The sequence below is a fragment of the Giraffa tippelskirchi genome, chromosome 3, assembly GCF_054371585.1.
Source record: "Giraffa tippelskirchi isolate mGirTip1 chromosome 3, T2T-mGirTip1v1.2.pri, whole genome shotgun sequence".
Taxonomy (NCBI): domain Eukaryota; kingdom Metazoa; phylum Chordata; class Mammalia; order Artiodactyla; family Giraffidae; genus Giraffa; species Giraffa tippelskirchi.
The window spans coordinates 17,019,210-17,035,634 of record NC_137277.1 but is presented as its reverse complement, the minus strand read 5'-3'; the positions used below and the strand labels follow the sequence as shown (position 1 = coordinate 17,035,634).

The following is a 16,425-nucleotide window of genomic DNA, read 5'->3' as shown; positions in this document are numbered from 1 at the left end:
TAGAGTTCCCAGTAGGAGATGATAAAATGGGTGTCTTCTTTGGAGACCTAAGCAGAGCCATTAGTGAGGTCTGGCATGTTTTCTTGTCTCAGGGCTGCCAGATTGGCTGAAACACCTTCATTTTATCCCCTGAACCTCTGATCAGCTTGTGGGTAGAGCTAAGAGCTGGGGCCCCAGATTGCTGGAGTTCCCAGAAGTGGGCAACATGCAATGGCAAATCCATAGCAGAGCAGCAGAGGATCTTTGCACTTCATGAAGTGCTCAGTGTACAAATTTGTTGCTTTTAAGAGCCACTATGTATTTTTTTTAAGCTACAATGTTTATTCATTTGGCAAGTTGAGATACATTTTTATTATCCCTGATTTGTAGACATTGGGAACATAGTGCAGCTATTTTAGCATAAAACTTACTTTACTATGTTAAAAATAACCCAATAACCAGCTTACTTGTACTTTACTAGTGCTTAGTAATTCTTGTAGTGGTAGAACTCTGTTCATTTTAAATGTTTACTTAAAGAGTAGCTTTAGATTTTTAAATAGTTTGAATTTCTAATGCATTTTGAGAAACAGGGCTACCTGATGGGACTTGTCACCTGTAGCGGTCATTTGTGTGCAACTAATTGTATCAGGAGAAAGCAAGAATGGGCGCTGGGGCTGGACAGACTGGAGTCAGATTCCAGCCCTGTTACTTAACCTGTTTTAGTTCCCTCACTTTTAACAGGGATAATAACTGACCTTGTGTGGCATAATTAGCACCAGGTCTGTGCCCTTGCCCTTGCTAGGCATCAGGGGCTGCTTGTATTTTATCGCAGTGTCCTGGTGTGGAGGGGCCTGTGGAGATCTAATGTCACAGGAAATGTGACATGGTGAAAATGTCCTCAAGGGGCCAGCACTCTCCAACTTGCTCATAGCTCCACACATGTGCATGCAGTAGATTAATCAAAGGCCTCTGGGAGTAGTGAGCAAAGTTTGAAATTCTTTAGCCAAGAGAAGTTATCTTTTCCCCACCAGGACCTGAGGATAAACCAGGCCATGGGATGTGATTGCTGCCATCAAGCAGGCCGAGCCAGGAGAGGTCTGTTTCGGGGTGCCCTCTCTCCTAGAGCTTCCTTTCTGGTTCCGCCCTACTACAGTATGTCAACTTCACCACAAACCTTCCCTGTTTCAGGGGGAAAGAAAAAGTGCCTCTGCCTTGGGGGCAAAGTCAGGAAAGGGAACTGGTTAAAAGTCATGTCCTGTTTGTGGTCTGATTTGAAGAATTCTTGTTCTTTAATGCCATTGGCCAAACTGTTATTTTGTTAATGAAGGGTGGCTTCTCTGTCCAATCAGAGAACTTTGCAATTTACTGTTTTTCTTTTTAAAATTGCCGTTTTATTGAAGTGTAACAAACCATATCTACTTTTGAAATTTGGGCCATGGTCTCTTTTTTCTTGTTTATTTATATTCTTGGCTGTGAAGGCTCTTCATTACTGCAAGGCTTTCTCTCGTTATGGTGAGTGGGGGCTACCCTTTAGTTGCCCTGTGCAGGCTTGTCATTGCAGTGGCTTCTCTTGTTACAGAGCACAGGCTCTGGGTGCTTGGGCTCAGTAGTTGCAGAGCACAGGCTTAGTTGCTCTGCAGCATGTGAAAATTTCCCAGACCAGGGATCAAACCTGTGTCCCTTGCATTGGCAGGCAGATTCTCAACCACTGGACCACCAGGAAAGTCCGTGTTCTCTTTCTTAAAGGCAGAGAGGACGTGAAGCTGGGCTCCCCTGCAGGCCTCAAATGGCACCTCTGTGCCTTTCAGACATTCAGAAGTGCTATGGACCCACTAGAAGTGGTAGGTCAGGGAGCCCATTCTGGAGGGTAAGGTTAAATGTTAATGTTAATGTTCCCTCCTCATCACCTTGTGCTACAACTTGTCTTCTTGCTTGACTTTCTCCCCTGTTGGTCCTCCAGGGTAGGGACCAGGTCCTACTTGTGTTTGTATCCTCTGGTAATGGCACATAACCATCATTACTTGGTACATATATATGTGTGCTTGTTGGCTACTGATTTAGGACATTACTGTTGTTTTAATATTCTCAAATATTGATCATTTAGTGACAGGATTCTAGTTAGATGTGGCTCCCCCCTCACTTATGGTCCCCTGTTCATCAGCAGGTCTCATCTAGATCCACAGTTGCAGAAGCACAGTATAGCTTCATAATTGGTGGAAATATTCCAGAAGATTAGACTGTAGAGTAACAAGAAATTTTTCCATTGTGAAAACTCAGCAATTCTTGTTTTGCTGAGGAAAACCTTTTTTTTTTAATGGAAAAAAAAAGTGTATAAAATAAGGAAGCTTTTAAAAATATTTATTATTATTTTTAATTTTGGGGCGTTGAGTCTTCATTGCAGTACATGGGCTTAGTTGTTGCTCTGCAGCATGTGGGATCTTAGTTTCCCAATCAGGGATCGAACCTGCATCCCTTGCATTGGAAGGTGGACTCTTAACCACCAGGAAGTCCTAAAATAAGGGAGCTTTTAATCAAAGCTGTTAGCATCTTGGATGGTATTCTTATCTGTTTAACATTTTTGTGTAGCTTATTCTTTCTTTTATGTTTGGATTTTGGAGAAGTTTGTGCTCAGTCACTCAGTCGTGTCCGATTCTTTGCGACCCCATGGACTGTAGCCCGCCAGAGTCCTCTGGTCCTTGGGTTATCCTGGCAAGAATACTGGAGTGGGTTGCTCTTTCCTCCTGCAGAGGTCTTCCTGACCCAGGGATCGAATCTGCAGCTCCTGCATTGGCAGGCAGATTCTTTACCGCTGAGCCACCTGGGAAGCCCTTGGAGCAGTTTACAGTAGCTTAAATAATAATACAGTAAGTCATCTCCCACTCCTGGTCCCAGTTTTTAATGAGGATTGTTTGAATTTTCTAATGAAACACAATACAGCAGGATAGGTTGAAGACACACATTGCCATTTCTGTGATTTGAAGCAGCTTGAGCACCATGACAAGGTGTTACTGCCATCGTCCCAGGAAACGGCTGTGGGGAGATTAGAAGGCACCTCTTAGGAAGCTGCCTTTCCTAGCATGCCTCAGTTTCTAGAGTATATGCTTGGTGCTCTGCTGAGAATTCCATAGGGATATTAAACATCGTTTGGCCTTTGCTGCAGTTTGTCATCTGCAGAATGCTTCTGGATCGTATCCAGTGAAAGAGATCCGAGTACAACAGTGACTCTCACTGGAGTACCCTTCCCTTCCTCAGGATATTTGGCAACATGTTAGGTTGGTATAACTGGGCGGGGGTGCAACTGGCACCTAGTGGGCTGGGGCCAGGGATGCTGTAAAAACTGTATGGTTTTGAAGAATAGTCCCCCTAAAGCAGAGAATAGTGCCGCTCCAAGCATCAGTGGTAGGATGGTGGAGACCCTGGAGCACAGTGATCGTAGCAGTCAGTAACAGTGGGATGTTATTCCTAGCCCCATAGACAGTGAGTTTTAATAACTTGCAAATGGTACCTGTTTAAAACCTTTAAGGTACCATAGCATTTGTTTCTGATTCATTGGCAGTGCCTTTCTGAAACGAAGCATGAGGTGGAGAGGCCTGGCATAGAATCACTCCCTTTGCAACTTTGGAAGGACACTCGCAGGAGGCAATCCCAAATCTTACTTGGGTTGTAAGGAGATTGGTCTTAGTACTCGGGAGTAGACTGATGTTCTCGCCATGGAATGGGTATGCTCACTTGTATCCAGTTTCTTTAGTTAGGATGATCAAATTACTGAACAAACATTTATGGTTAATGTGAAAAACATTGAGCTGTTCTAGTGGAGTTGTTCCAGTTTTTTGTGGTCTTGGTTCTCCTGGAAAATGAACTGATGGTGTGAGGGAGTGTGAATTAGTGTCACTACAACCACACTGTGAAAGACTGCTGTCAGATGCTGTTTTCTCATGGTATTTATTTAGTCTCCCACCATCAGCAGTATGAAACTTGTCTTTTGACTTTTGAACAGACGGGATACAGAAAACCCTAAACAAGTAGATTGGAGACTGACTTTATGTTTTTCTGGTCTTTTTCAGACTGTAATAGCATTTTGAGTACAAAAGTGATATATTAAAAATGCTGTGTTTTTGCTATTTCTAAACTTTTGGAGGATGTTAGGATTATGAGCATCAGTTTTACAGCTGTTTGAGCTGAGTGGAAGAAGATTGGTTTAAATGTGAACTGTCCATTCCGGTTCCTCCTTGAGTCTTGTGTTCCCACTTTGCTTAGTCTCCCCCTGGACTTGCCCACATGTGTTTTAAACATTGCACATATCCTGTACCGTGGCATTCTAGTGTTCTGTGGGCTGGGCTTATTCACCCTCGGGTTGTACACTTACTGGAAATGTAGCCTGTGACCTTCAGTGACCTTGTGTAGTGCCAGGACAGCGATAGGCCTCGAGTGTCTGTTGGTGAATTTGTTTATAGGCTTGTAGTTGGAGATACTGCACCAAAGGAAACAGTTTAGAACAGTTAAATTCTTTCTTTGATTCTGTAATTCATTGCATTGTCTTCTTGTTTTTATTGGCCATCCTAAGTGGCCTTTTTGATTTTGCATTATGTGTTTTTTTAAAGTTGATTGATACATGGAGGGGGATTGATAGGTGGAGGGGAAGCCTGGATACACGTGAACAGAAGTGTCTGTAGTTAAATAAAAATGTCCTTGATGATGTGCATTGATCATGTAATTGTTGTCATGCTGCATGGTAACCTGTATATATAGATCTGTTCTAGGAGCAAGTCAGACCATGTAGTTTTCTGTTCTTCAGTGTTGCTCCACACTAGACAAGGTGGAGCTGGTCTTAACCTAGGTCCCTGCAAATGTGCTTGACTTCTCCCACAGAGTAGGCACTCAGATCCTGACTCCTGTGGCCTCATGCCTTGGGCTGGAGGAGGGCCAGGCTGCTGGTGGTTCTTGTGGCTGAGGACTTTTGCAGAGGCCTGGGAGACCCTTCTGGGATTGCCTGATCCAGAGCATATCCTTTCCTGATGAAGTGGTCCAATCCCCACTCCCGCCCTGCCTCTGAAAGTTGTATTTTATTTTCCACCAATCTTTTCTTTTATTTTCTCTTAAAAGTTGTTTTTCAGAGTGTCCATGTTCTTGTTGATGCAAATGTATGTTAGTCACAGTTTTGAAAAATATCTATTTCTTTATAACATCTGTGAGTTCTAGTAACTAGACATTCAATGTTCAGGGTTTCTTTTCCTGTGCATCTCTAATGGGAAAAACTTTGTCTTTATAAATAAATTTTTAAAATGATGTTAGTATTTTGGGAATGGCAATTTGACCAGTTTTGTTAAAGGACTGGCTTCTATACTTAAAGCCATTGTTTGTTAAAGTAGTGCTCCAAGCCTTGGTTATATTAATAGTTGTCGGAGGCCACCTCAGACCATTGGAACGGCATCCTCTTTAGGCGTCTGTCCAAACCTCTGTGAGTCATTGCATTGTCTATAGGTGCAAGTGGAGCTCTACTCAGAAGGTTGGTTGAGTGTCCCTCAGTTCCTGGTGTCCAGTAGGCATTGGGTCAACCTGGGTCTTCTCTCTGTTCTGTGGAGGGCAACTTCCCAGGGGCTTCACAATAAGAATCGTATCCCAGAGGTGGCTTGTTACTCCCCTCTGTGTTATCCTCCGTAGACCTCTCCTTGTAGGAAAGGTTCAGGTGGGCTGAGGATGACCAGTGCAGGGCACCGTATGCGCATCAGTCTACTGGAACCGTGTCATAGAATCACTTTGGATGAGGGAAGGCACGAGCCCTTACCCCGGTGTCTGAGCTGTCTAATCTCTTAACCTCACTGTCCTCTTCTATAAACATGGATATTGTTGAATCAACTTCATGGAGATGTTGTATGGATTGCCCTCGGCTGATGCAGGAAAGTTGCTGAATAAATATTGATGTTTGTTCTCTGGAGGAAACATCTTAAATGTCTTGTCTGAAGTATTTTGATTGGAGAGTTTAATCCATTTACATTTAAAGTAATTATTGATAAGGAAGGACTCTGCCATTTTGCTATTTGTTTTCTTTTCTCTGTCTTAGAGTTTTTTGGTCTGTCATTTCCTCCCCAGTTGCCTTCTTTTATGTTGATTTTTTGGTACTCAACTGTTTTGATTATTTTCTCCTTTCCTTTTGTGTCTATTTTTTAAACTTTATTATTGTCTTCACTGGGTCTAGCTTGCTGCACTCAGGCTTTCTCTGGTTTTGGCTCTTGGGGGCTGCTCTCTAGTTGTGGTGCATGAGCTTCTCATTGCAGTGGCTTCTCTTGTTGTGGAGCATGGGCTCTAGGCACACGGGCTTTAGTAGCTAAGTATAATAGTCATGACTTGGAGATTTAGTTTCCCCATGGCATGTGGGATCTTCTGGAACCAGGGATCAAGCTGTGTACCCTGCATTAGCAGGTGGATTTTTCACCACTATACCACCGTGGAAGTCCCATACCCTGTTATTTTTGAAGGTCCTAACTTCCCAGAAAAACTCTTCCCAGCTTTTGCCTTAGGCTGTGTATTGTGTATTTGGACTGTAATTTTTTTCGCCAGAGGCTCTGACTCAAATTTCACTTTCAGTGTTTTCAAGGTTTTTCAGCTTGAGTTCTGAGGTAGGCAAAACACAGCAGAGAGGTGGCTGCGTCACCCTTCAGGTAACCCCCAGATGGGTTGGAACAGAAATATGCAATAAATTGGGAATAAGATAGGTTCTGCTCCCTAGAACCAGGGACATGGGGAACTGAGATCCCACATGCTCTGGAGCAACTAAGCCAAAGCACTGCAAAACTGAGTCCACACTATTAGCCCACATACCACTGTCAGAGAGTCTCTACACTCCAAGGAGTCAAGATGGCTGAGAGAAATATCAATAACCTCAGATATGCAGATGACACCACCCTTATGGCAGAAAGCGAAGAAGAACTTAAGAGCCTCTTGATGAAAGTGAAAGAGGAGAGTGAAAAAGTTGACTTAAAGCTCAACATTCAGAAATCTAAGATCATGGCATCTGGTCCCATCACTTCATGGCAAATAGATGGGGAAACAATGGAAACAGTGACAGACTTTATTTTTTTGGGCTCCCAAATCACTGCAGACGGTGACTGCAGCCATGAAATTAAAAGATTCTTACTCCTTGGAAGAAAGTTATGACCAACCTAGACAGCATATTAAAAAGCAGAGACATTACTTTGCCAACAAAGGTCTGTCTAGTTAAGGCTATGGTTTTTCCAGTAGTCACGTATGGATGGGAGAGTTGGACTATAAAGAAAGCTGAGCACCGAAGAACTGATGCTTTTAAACTGTGGTTTTGGAGAAGACTCTCGAGAGTCCCTTGGACTGCAAGGAGATCCAACCAGTCCATCCTAAAGGAAATCAGTCCTGAATATTCGTTGGAAGGACTGATGCTGAAGCTGAAACTCCAATACTTTGGCCACCTGATGCAAAGAGCTGACTCGTTGGAAAAGACCCTGATGCTGGGAAAGATTGAAGGCGGGAGGAGAAGGGGACAACAGAGGATGAGATGGTTGGATGGCATCACCAACTCAGTGGACATGAGTTTGAGTAAACTCTGGGAGTTGATGATGTACAGGGAGTCCTGGCGTTCTGCAGTCCACAGGGTCACAAAGAGTTGGACACGACTGAGCGACGGAACTGAACACTCCAAGGAAAGATTCCCCGTGATGTAAGATAGATCCCATGTGCCCCAACTAAGACCTGACACAGCCAAATAAATAGATAAATATTACAGGCTTGAGCCAGATGCTGGTAGGTCAGGCCTGAAGTCTGCAGTCCTGCTGTTTCTTTCTGCTCAAGTGTCCTCCTTTCCTCCTGTGAGCTGATGTCCATCTAGGACCAGGGCTCACCCTCTCCGCAGTCTGCTCTGCTTTGCTGAACTGGTACAGTTATTTATCTGTCCCCTTCGTTCCACTTGGACATTTCTCAGATCTGTCCCTCACCCTTCCTGCTGCTCTTGCCTTAGGAATTTTTCACCTGGCCTTCTGGAGCACTTTCTTAGTTGGTGTCTAGTCTTGTCACCCTCCACAAGTTGCTTATGTTTTTGTTTTTAGTATAATCTACGATATGCTGCTGCTAAGTCGCTACAGTCGTGTCCGACTGTGCGACCCCATAGATAGCAGCCCACCAGGCTCCACCGTCCCTGGGATTCTCCAGGCAAGAACACTGGAGTGGGGTGCCATTGCCTTCTCCAGTGCATGAAAGGGAAAAGTGAAAGTAAAGTCGCTCAGTCGTGTCCGACTGTTAGCGACCCCATGGACTGTAGCCTACCAGGCTCCTCCGTCCATGGGATTTTCCAGGCAAGAGTACTGGAGTGGGGTGCCATTGCCTTCTCCGAATCTACAGTATAGATCCTAAGTATAAAGCTTAATGAGAACCCACAGTGTAACCTGCCCTGAGTTAAGAAACACTGCACTGTCAACACCCAGAAGCCTGCCATGTGTTCTTTCCAGCCACAGAACCACTATCCTGAGTTCTAAATTGTAAAGTGTTTGTTTTCTTTTAACTTCATGTACATGGAGTTATCGGAGAAGGCAATGGCACCCCACTCCAGTCCTCTTGCCTGGAAAAGCCCATGGACAGAGGAGCCTGGTAGGCTGTAGTCCATGGGGTCGCCAAGAGTCAGACACGACTTCACTTTCACTTTCACTTTTCACTTTCATGCATTGGAGAAGGAAATGGCAACCCACTCCGGTGTTCTTGCCTGGAGAATCCCAGGGACGGGGGAGCCTGGTGGGCTGCCGTCTATGGGGTCGCACAGAGTCGGACACGACTGAGGTGACTTAGCAGCAGCACATGAAGTTATACAGAATGGAGTTCAGAAGGTGGTGTTGGCTTTTCACTGAATAAAATGTTTTTGGGATTAGCCCACATTTTTGTACTTAGCTGTGCATCATTCATCATCGTTGCTGTTTAATAATGTGAATATCTGCCGATTTGATATTCTGCCATAGGTGGACATTTAGGTAGCTTTATTTTAGGCTGTTATAATGGATAACATTGCTATGAGTCTTTTTAAGTAGGAAGACTTTTTTAGTTGAATACTTAATTGAGATTCTGGTAGCTATGTTTTGACAAGCACGTGCATGTATCTGTTGGGTGGGCTCTAGTGGCTCACCATCAGTGTACGTGTGTTCAGCTTTCGCAGGTACAACCACTTTGGAAAAGCGCTTTCTATTTCTACATTTATACCTCTTTGACACTGAGTAAGATAGAGTTCAGGTGTCTTCACAGCTTCATCAACATCGGTATTTTCTCTTTTTCATTTTAGGTTTCAGTGGGTATTTTGTGGTGTCTTGTATTGTGGTTTTAATTTGCATTTCTCTGGTGATTGATGATGTTGATCTTTTCGTGTGCATATTGGCCATTCAGCAGAGTATTTTGAAACGACTTTCCTACAGACTGAGTGCATGCACACCTCCTGTGTGCAGCCCACCTGATAGGACTAGATGCACCTGCAGGTAGTCACCGTCGGCAGTACCTTGGTGTGGTGGATTCAGAGCACGCACCTTATGGGTTATGCCTTTGTTTTTCTACCCATAAAGTAAAAGTTATCATTTTATAAAGTGCCCTAAGAATGGAATGCCTTACTCCAGTGTTGAACATATGTAAAAACTCTCCATTTAATAAGGAACTTGATCCAATCATGTCTCTTATTGCTGTGTAATTGGCAGCTTTATCAGTGATTTATAAAATGTAGGATGGAGGAAGTGGGTTAAGGAGGATGGGGGTCAACATTACAAACTTCCAGCTGTAAGATAAATAGGTCCTGGGGGTATAATGTGCAACATGGTACCTCTGTAGGTAATGATACTGTTCGTAAATTTGAAAGTTGCTAAGACAGTAAGTCTTAAAAGTTCTCAACACACACACAAACTGTAACTATAATGAGTTGATGGATACTAACTAACCTTTCTATGCTAATCTTTCTGCACTATATGCATTTATCATTACATTGTACACCTTAAACCTAAACCATGTTATATCTCAATATAGCAAAAAGAAAATCTCTCCGTTCTAGACATTGTATTCCTTTTGTTTGGAACCTCACAGGTTAAACAAAAGCAATGTTTTTGTTAGTACATTAGTCTCGAGAATGTGTGTGTGTGCACGTACTCCAGAAAGAGATCAAGGTAATCTTTTAGAGTTTAGAAGAAGATGTACTTCTGATTGTTTTTCTCAACCTGTTTGGTTGCTATTTTTGTGTTTTTTAGTGTGTAATACAGTAATATAATTTATACATATGTGAATGTATTATTGCCATTTTAATTTTTTCTTTTAAAAAACATTTTTTGAGATATACTTTACATAGGATAACACAAAACTTTTTTAAGGGTACCTTTCAAAGAGTTTTGATGGATACATATATCTGGGTAATGGAAAGCCCAGTTCAAGGTAAGAGAAGGTTTCTGTCTCCCAGAATCTCTCTTCTGCCCTTTTCTCCCTCTTCTGAAACTGAAAGCCCTGCTTTTCATCACTGTAGACTAGTTGTATCTTTCCTAGGATTTCTTAAGAAATCATGCAGTGTATACTCCTCAATTTGGCTTTTTTTGATTAACATGTTTTTGAGATTCATCCATATTGCTTGTTTGGGCAGTTTTTTCCCTTTGTGATTGTTGATTGATATTTGAGAAGTATTCTTTGGTATGGACTTAACATCATTGGTTGATTGATTCACCTATTGCTGGACACCTGGGTCTTTTCCAGGTTGGACTGTTAGGCATGGTATGGCTGTGAACATTTGTGAAAGAAAGAGTCTGTGTGGACAGAGGGTCTCATTTCTCTTGGTCAAACACTTAAGGGTGAAGTGACTTTACCAAGAAGCTGACAGACTTTCCCAAAGCAGTCCCACCATTTTATATTCCCACCAGCAGTGTGGGAGAGTTCTAGTTGCTCTGTAACCTCGCCAGCCCTTGATTTTGTCATTTTTTTAACACTAGCCATTCTGTGGGTGTGCAGTGGTATCATGGTCTTTGACTCGCATTTCACTGATGACTGGTGTTGAACATCTCTTGATGTGCTTGTTACCCATTCCTGTATCTTCTTTAGTGAATTTCTCTTTGATCATTTTTAATGGGTTTGTGTTTTTATTTTAAGAATTCTTTATATATCCTGAACGCAAGTCAGCTGTAGATTGTGTGTATTGGGAATATTTCTCTGATTCTGTCCCTTGCCTTTTCATTTCTTGATAATATATTATTCATATTTTGACTCCTGCTTAATTTTTCACTTAGAAGCATACAATCAAAAATATTTGGAGGCTGTTGCTCTTCTACATTGGCAGAAGAAATTGCTGTGAACTGGGGAGAGGAAGGAAGGAGCCCAGGCCCTGAGCATGGCTCTGCTTATGAGTTTTGTCTTAGTGAGGTATCTGTTGGAGAGCCTGCTTTGGTTTCATGTGAATGTTATTTGGGCAAGTTTGGGGTAATCTCAGTAGTCATACCTCAGAGGAGTAATAGCTTCTCTGAGCACCTGCTGTATGCTTAGTGTGCCTGTCTGCTGCTAATGTCAGTGACATGGCCGGAGGGCCCACTTAGCCATCTACACTCAGAGCGTGGGTGTGGTGGCTTGTGATCCAGGTGAGAGCAGGCTCATGGGATTATTTCTACACTAGTGGAAATCTTTGTTAGTCTAGAACATGTTTTGAATGACTGGAAATTAAAGTAGAATTTGTACTTTTTTTTTGTAAAACTGCTGGAAGCACAAAGCATCACATTGGCTACACTGATATCCAATACTACCCTCACCCTGACGTCAGGATTTTAAATGGATGTGCTCCTGAGTCAGCCTGCCCCAAACGGCAGATTGCCACACAGAGTAGTAGATAAGGCAGTTCTTTCCAGTACCTTCATTAATGGAATCACAGTGTAACAAATGGCCAACAGACAAAATTTTTCTCCAAGCCAAAGAAAAACTCAGAAGCAATTGTGAAGCTGCTCGTCACATGTGTTGCTGGAAAACCCAACACCAGCCCTCTAAACTGGGTCAGGAATGCTTCTGGAATCAAGGCTTCCTGGTCTGTGGGTACGAAGGCAGATCTGCCTATGGAAATGTACCATTTCCTAGTATACTGTTACCTTAGGATACAGGCCCAGTTCCATACTATATGGGGTCCAGTGCAAGATGAAAATGTGGATTAAGAATGGTGCAAAAATCTATAAGGATGTATTGTACAGCAGAGGGAATATAGCCAATATTTTATAATAACTGTAAATGGAACATATCTTTAAAAATTGTGAATCACTGTGTCATTCACTTGAAACTTAAATAATATTGTACATTAGCTACACCTCAATTTTTTATAAAAAAGCTGCAAAAGCTTTTCATTTCTTCTGTAGTTTCTCTCAACCTGCCATGGTATTTTTGTTATTTGATACCAAGCTGTTTTAGGTGGAAGGGTACTCGTGGGGCAAGTGCAGACTCTCCCAGGTGCCCAGGGTGCCCCTGTCCAGGACTTGTCTTGGACAGTGGGTGTTAAAAAGAGGCAAGATGTGTGTGAGCTGAGCTTCCAAGCCCAAGGCTGTGGTCCATTGACCTGTTGGGCCTCACTTACATAACACAGACTCAGGTAATGGCTAAGGAGATTACAAGGTAGTGGCTACAAAATTCAGCCTTATCTGTGGGCCCTTCTGAGCACAGCTCCTGTTTGACTCACTGACTACCCGCATGCCCACAGTGGCCCTGTCTAGTCAGAAAAGCTTTGTTTCATGTGCTGTGTAGTTTCTAAGTCACTTCAAGGCTAAACATGGAGTGAAAGTTCTTCACTCAAAGATGAAACTCACAGGCCAGGACCTGAACTCAGGTTGCAGGTGTCTTACAGAATCAGGCTTTTGAGGCTCCAGTTAGAAACTCATGCTAAACCCAACAAAACCTACAATAGTGTAACCTCCTTTAATAAACACCATTGTGTTGCATGAATTTTCATAGAATGTTTTCGTGGTTTTCAGGGTAAGAAGTCAAGCTGAAGTAATAGGTGTTGCTTGAGGTTTACTGCTGAGGAGGAGCGAAGAAAAGCATGGACTGTTTAGGGTTTCAGGTTCCTCGCAGTACGGTCTTCATCGTTCCTACTCATCTTAAACTGGGTCAAGTTCCTGACCTGTGACTTGCTCTCTTTGATGGGTGGACACTGGCCTCCCAAAGCTACTTCCTCTGAGGGAAGCCCTCTCATCAGCTGGTGAGCTGCCACTCCACACACCCTCTTCAGGGATGAAGGGAGCACCTGCTAGGCTCTGGGTGGCCCATTTAGACCCATGTGGTGGCAGCTCAGGGTTACCAGTGGGCAGGACTGACTGGTGGTGTGGACGTGTTGCTCCTGGAGCCACAGAAAAGGCAGCCTGGGGTGGGGGGTGGTTTATCAGTCACTGACAAATATGACTGTTAAGGGCCATAGTCTATTAAAGATTGTAGTAAAAGTTTCAATATTTCTGTTATAAATTAGAGGAAACTAGTAGAAGAGAATGATGAAAATGTATGTATGGGTCCATTTAAAGTGCCTTTTTGGCTAAGCCTCCTTAGGGTTTGGAAAGAAGAGGAATTTTTCTTCCACTTTTGCGAAAGATAAAGAGGCATGGCTTGCCGTTGTAGCTGAGTTGGAATTGGAGCACATTGTTAAAACTCCCATGATAGTGTTGCTCCTTCAAGGTGATGCTCGCTTGAGCCCTGAAGGCTGTTCTTTAATATCAGACTTGCAGGCTGAATTTTTTAGGCTCCTTCTGTGATGTGGCGAATGTACCCCCTTAACCACTGAGGACACCAAATGTGTTTCTGTCTAGGTTCAGGAAGGGCTGATTGTATGCCCCCTCTGGGATTGTGGGGAATGGGCACCTCAAAGGCCATGTGTCCACTTAGACATTGCACCCCGTGGCCTGTTCCTCATCCACCCCATCCATCTGCATCTCAGTAATTGGTACCAACATTCCCTCAGTCACAGAAGCCAGACGTGAAACCAGTTATCCTGCGGTCTTCTCTGTTCTGTGCCCGCACATATGGGTGTGTCAGCAGGGCCGTTTCTATTTCCATCTCCCAAACCAGTCAGACCTCATCTCCTCTCTCTGTTCTCACAGACCCTTGCAGTGTGAACACCGCACAGCTTGGCTCCTTGGGAACCTCCTCATACATTTCCTTATTTCCCCCTCTACCTCCCAATCCACTCTTGGATGTAACTGATCCTGTTGCCCTCCTCCTTGGCAGTCACTGCTGCCCACCCCAAGTCATTGATGGCCCCAGAGCTCTGTCCACCCTGTGTGACATGTTATTTTTATTATCACAGTCTTTTCTTTGCCAATCCTGAGATTAAAGGATCGGATTCTCTTCCTCTTCATATTAGATTATCGTTGTCAGCTGTCATAGGTGAGGGATAGAGTAACTGGCCTCGTGCTTCTTCCCTTGGAGAGCAGCTCAGCAGCTCAGCTGATGTCTCTGTGGCCAGTTGCATAGCTGAAAGGACTTGAAATGATTTTTTGGGATTGCTAACACTAAGGAGGTGATGTTGTGTGGGGAGAATCCTTGCTGGAGGCCCTCCTGCCCATTGACTGCAGGCGTGGCCACAGGACTCATTTATTCTGTCTGTCTTGAAACCATCGGTGTCTTCAGTGGGGTCATTGCATCAGCCTGGACCCCAGAGTGAGGGAAAAGTGGTACAGAGCAGCTGTGTTTATGGGGTGGGTGGATGGCAGAAGCTGGAGCCAGCCCTTTGGTGTGAGCAGCACAGCTGGGCCTGTGCTGGGCGTCAGGACATTCGGTGCTATGCTCTGGGAACATGGTTGGGACATACTGTTCTGTGTGAATATTGATACATGTAGGATGGGACAGGTACTCTTCCCAGGAGAGAAGAAATGCAAACTATAGAATATGCTGTTACCATAAACCACAGCTTCTTGGGTCACAGTCTTGAAGCCCAGTGACGGGATAGCATGTAGATTTAACAGACATCAGCTGTGCTGGGTGACTGGGAGGGCACAAAAGTCAGGGTCAGTGGTGTAGATGTGGCCGTGACTCTCCTTTGTACTGCAGAACTGGGGTTGTGCTCCCCTGCTTAGTGCAAGGCTGACTGTCAGGGACACACAGGCTCTGGAGGAGGGTGAGAATTGCAGTGAGGTGATGTTTCCTAACTGTCAGGTGTCCCACACGATTATTCTTGGGATTTGATGGGATTCTGAACTGCATAGAAGAGAGCCAATGACGAGGGTATATCCCAGAACAGGGCTCTCAGACCGACCATGGAGGAGGTCTAGTCTGACAGAAGAATGGATGGTTTCCAGACTCTTTATGCCTGTGCTCACCTCGTCATGGACAATGACACAGTTCCTAGCCTGGCATGGCCCCAGTGACACTTGGGGTGATCTGTCAGGCTTTGCATTGGATGTCGTGAAAGTTTCCAAATTTTTTATTTTTCTTTGAAATTACTCAGATTTATAGAAAAGTTGCAAAAATAGAACAAATATTCTCATTTTTCCAGATTCCCCAAATACTAACATTGACCACATTTGCTTCATCGCTGTATTTTTTCCTGAAATTTTTGAGAATAAGCTGCGTATATGATGCATTTTTACCTCTGTAATATTTCCATGTCTATTTCCTAAAAAATTCTCTTCCATAACTATAGCCCAGGTACTAACACCACTTAGCGTTGATATAACACTTGACCTTAAGTGGACTTAGCAGTTGTTTACTGATGCCCGTTTTCTAGAGTCAGGTCACCTATGCCTTGAACTTTCCTTTCATTTGTGACTATTCCTCAGCGTGTGTCTTCTGTGACGTTTTATGTTTTAGAAAAGGACAGGCCAGTTGTTTTGTAGAATACTTGTCTGATATTTCCTCTTGGTAAGATCCAGATTTGTTATTTTGGCAGGAAATCCAGAGGTGAGGCTCTGTCTTCTCAGCACCCTATGGCAGGGACACTCTTCCTGCTTTGTGCCATGGCCATGGGGGTGGCATCTGTAGGCCTTCTCCCATTAAACTTCCTAAAACACTCTTTAAAAACCGAGGGACTCCAGAGTTATCCTCATAACGACTGTCCGAATTGCATTCAGACATGTTTTTTTGGAGTAGCCAGAAATGGAACCCTCTTGTAGGGAGATTTTTTCCCACCTTAGAATATGTGTCTATCTGAGTAGTTAAACTGTGCCACCACAGAGGATGACAGGAGGCTGGGGGACATGGTGGCTGTCCCCCCGGGGCTTGCAGTCATTGTTAGTTAGCATCAAGGTGGAAGGCTGCTCTGCTGTGCTCCTTTCCAAGTGGCGCTGTGGGGCCGGACCACTGCTTCTGCCTGTCTTATCCTCTGTGGGGTAAAGAGCATGGGAACCAACCTCTCCCTGAGGCCAGCTCCGCCTCTGAAATGGCCCAACTGGACTTGGTTGTAGGGAATAATTTTCCCGATTGGTTAATTGTTTAAACTTGCTTTGCATAGAGATATCACTAAATTTG

At 43.8% G+C, this 16,425-nt stretch overlaps 1 protein-coding gene across 9 annotated transcripts in view; it reads left to right on the top strand.

Annotated features, from left to right (window-relative positions):
* The window catches only part of FOXK2 (forkhead box K2), a 49,981-nt gene that overhangs the window by 4,285 nt on the left and 29,271 nt on the right, over positions 1 to 16,425 (top strand). For 3 of the 9 annotated variants that reach the window (XM_081576875.1, XM_081576874.1, XM_081576873.1), the window contains exon 2: positions 1,011 to 1,074. The exons of the other annotated variants lie outside the window; for them this stretch is intronic. In XM_081576875.1, the coding sequence (XP_081433001.1) occupies positions 1,032 to 1,074 (43 nt within the window). In that variant the 5' untranslated portion in view covers positions 1,011 to 1,031. The remainder of the gene's footprint in view (positions 1 to 1,010; positions 1,075 to 16,425) is intronic. 9 annotated transcript variants of the gene reach the window in all.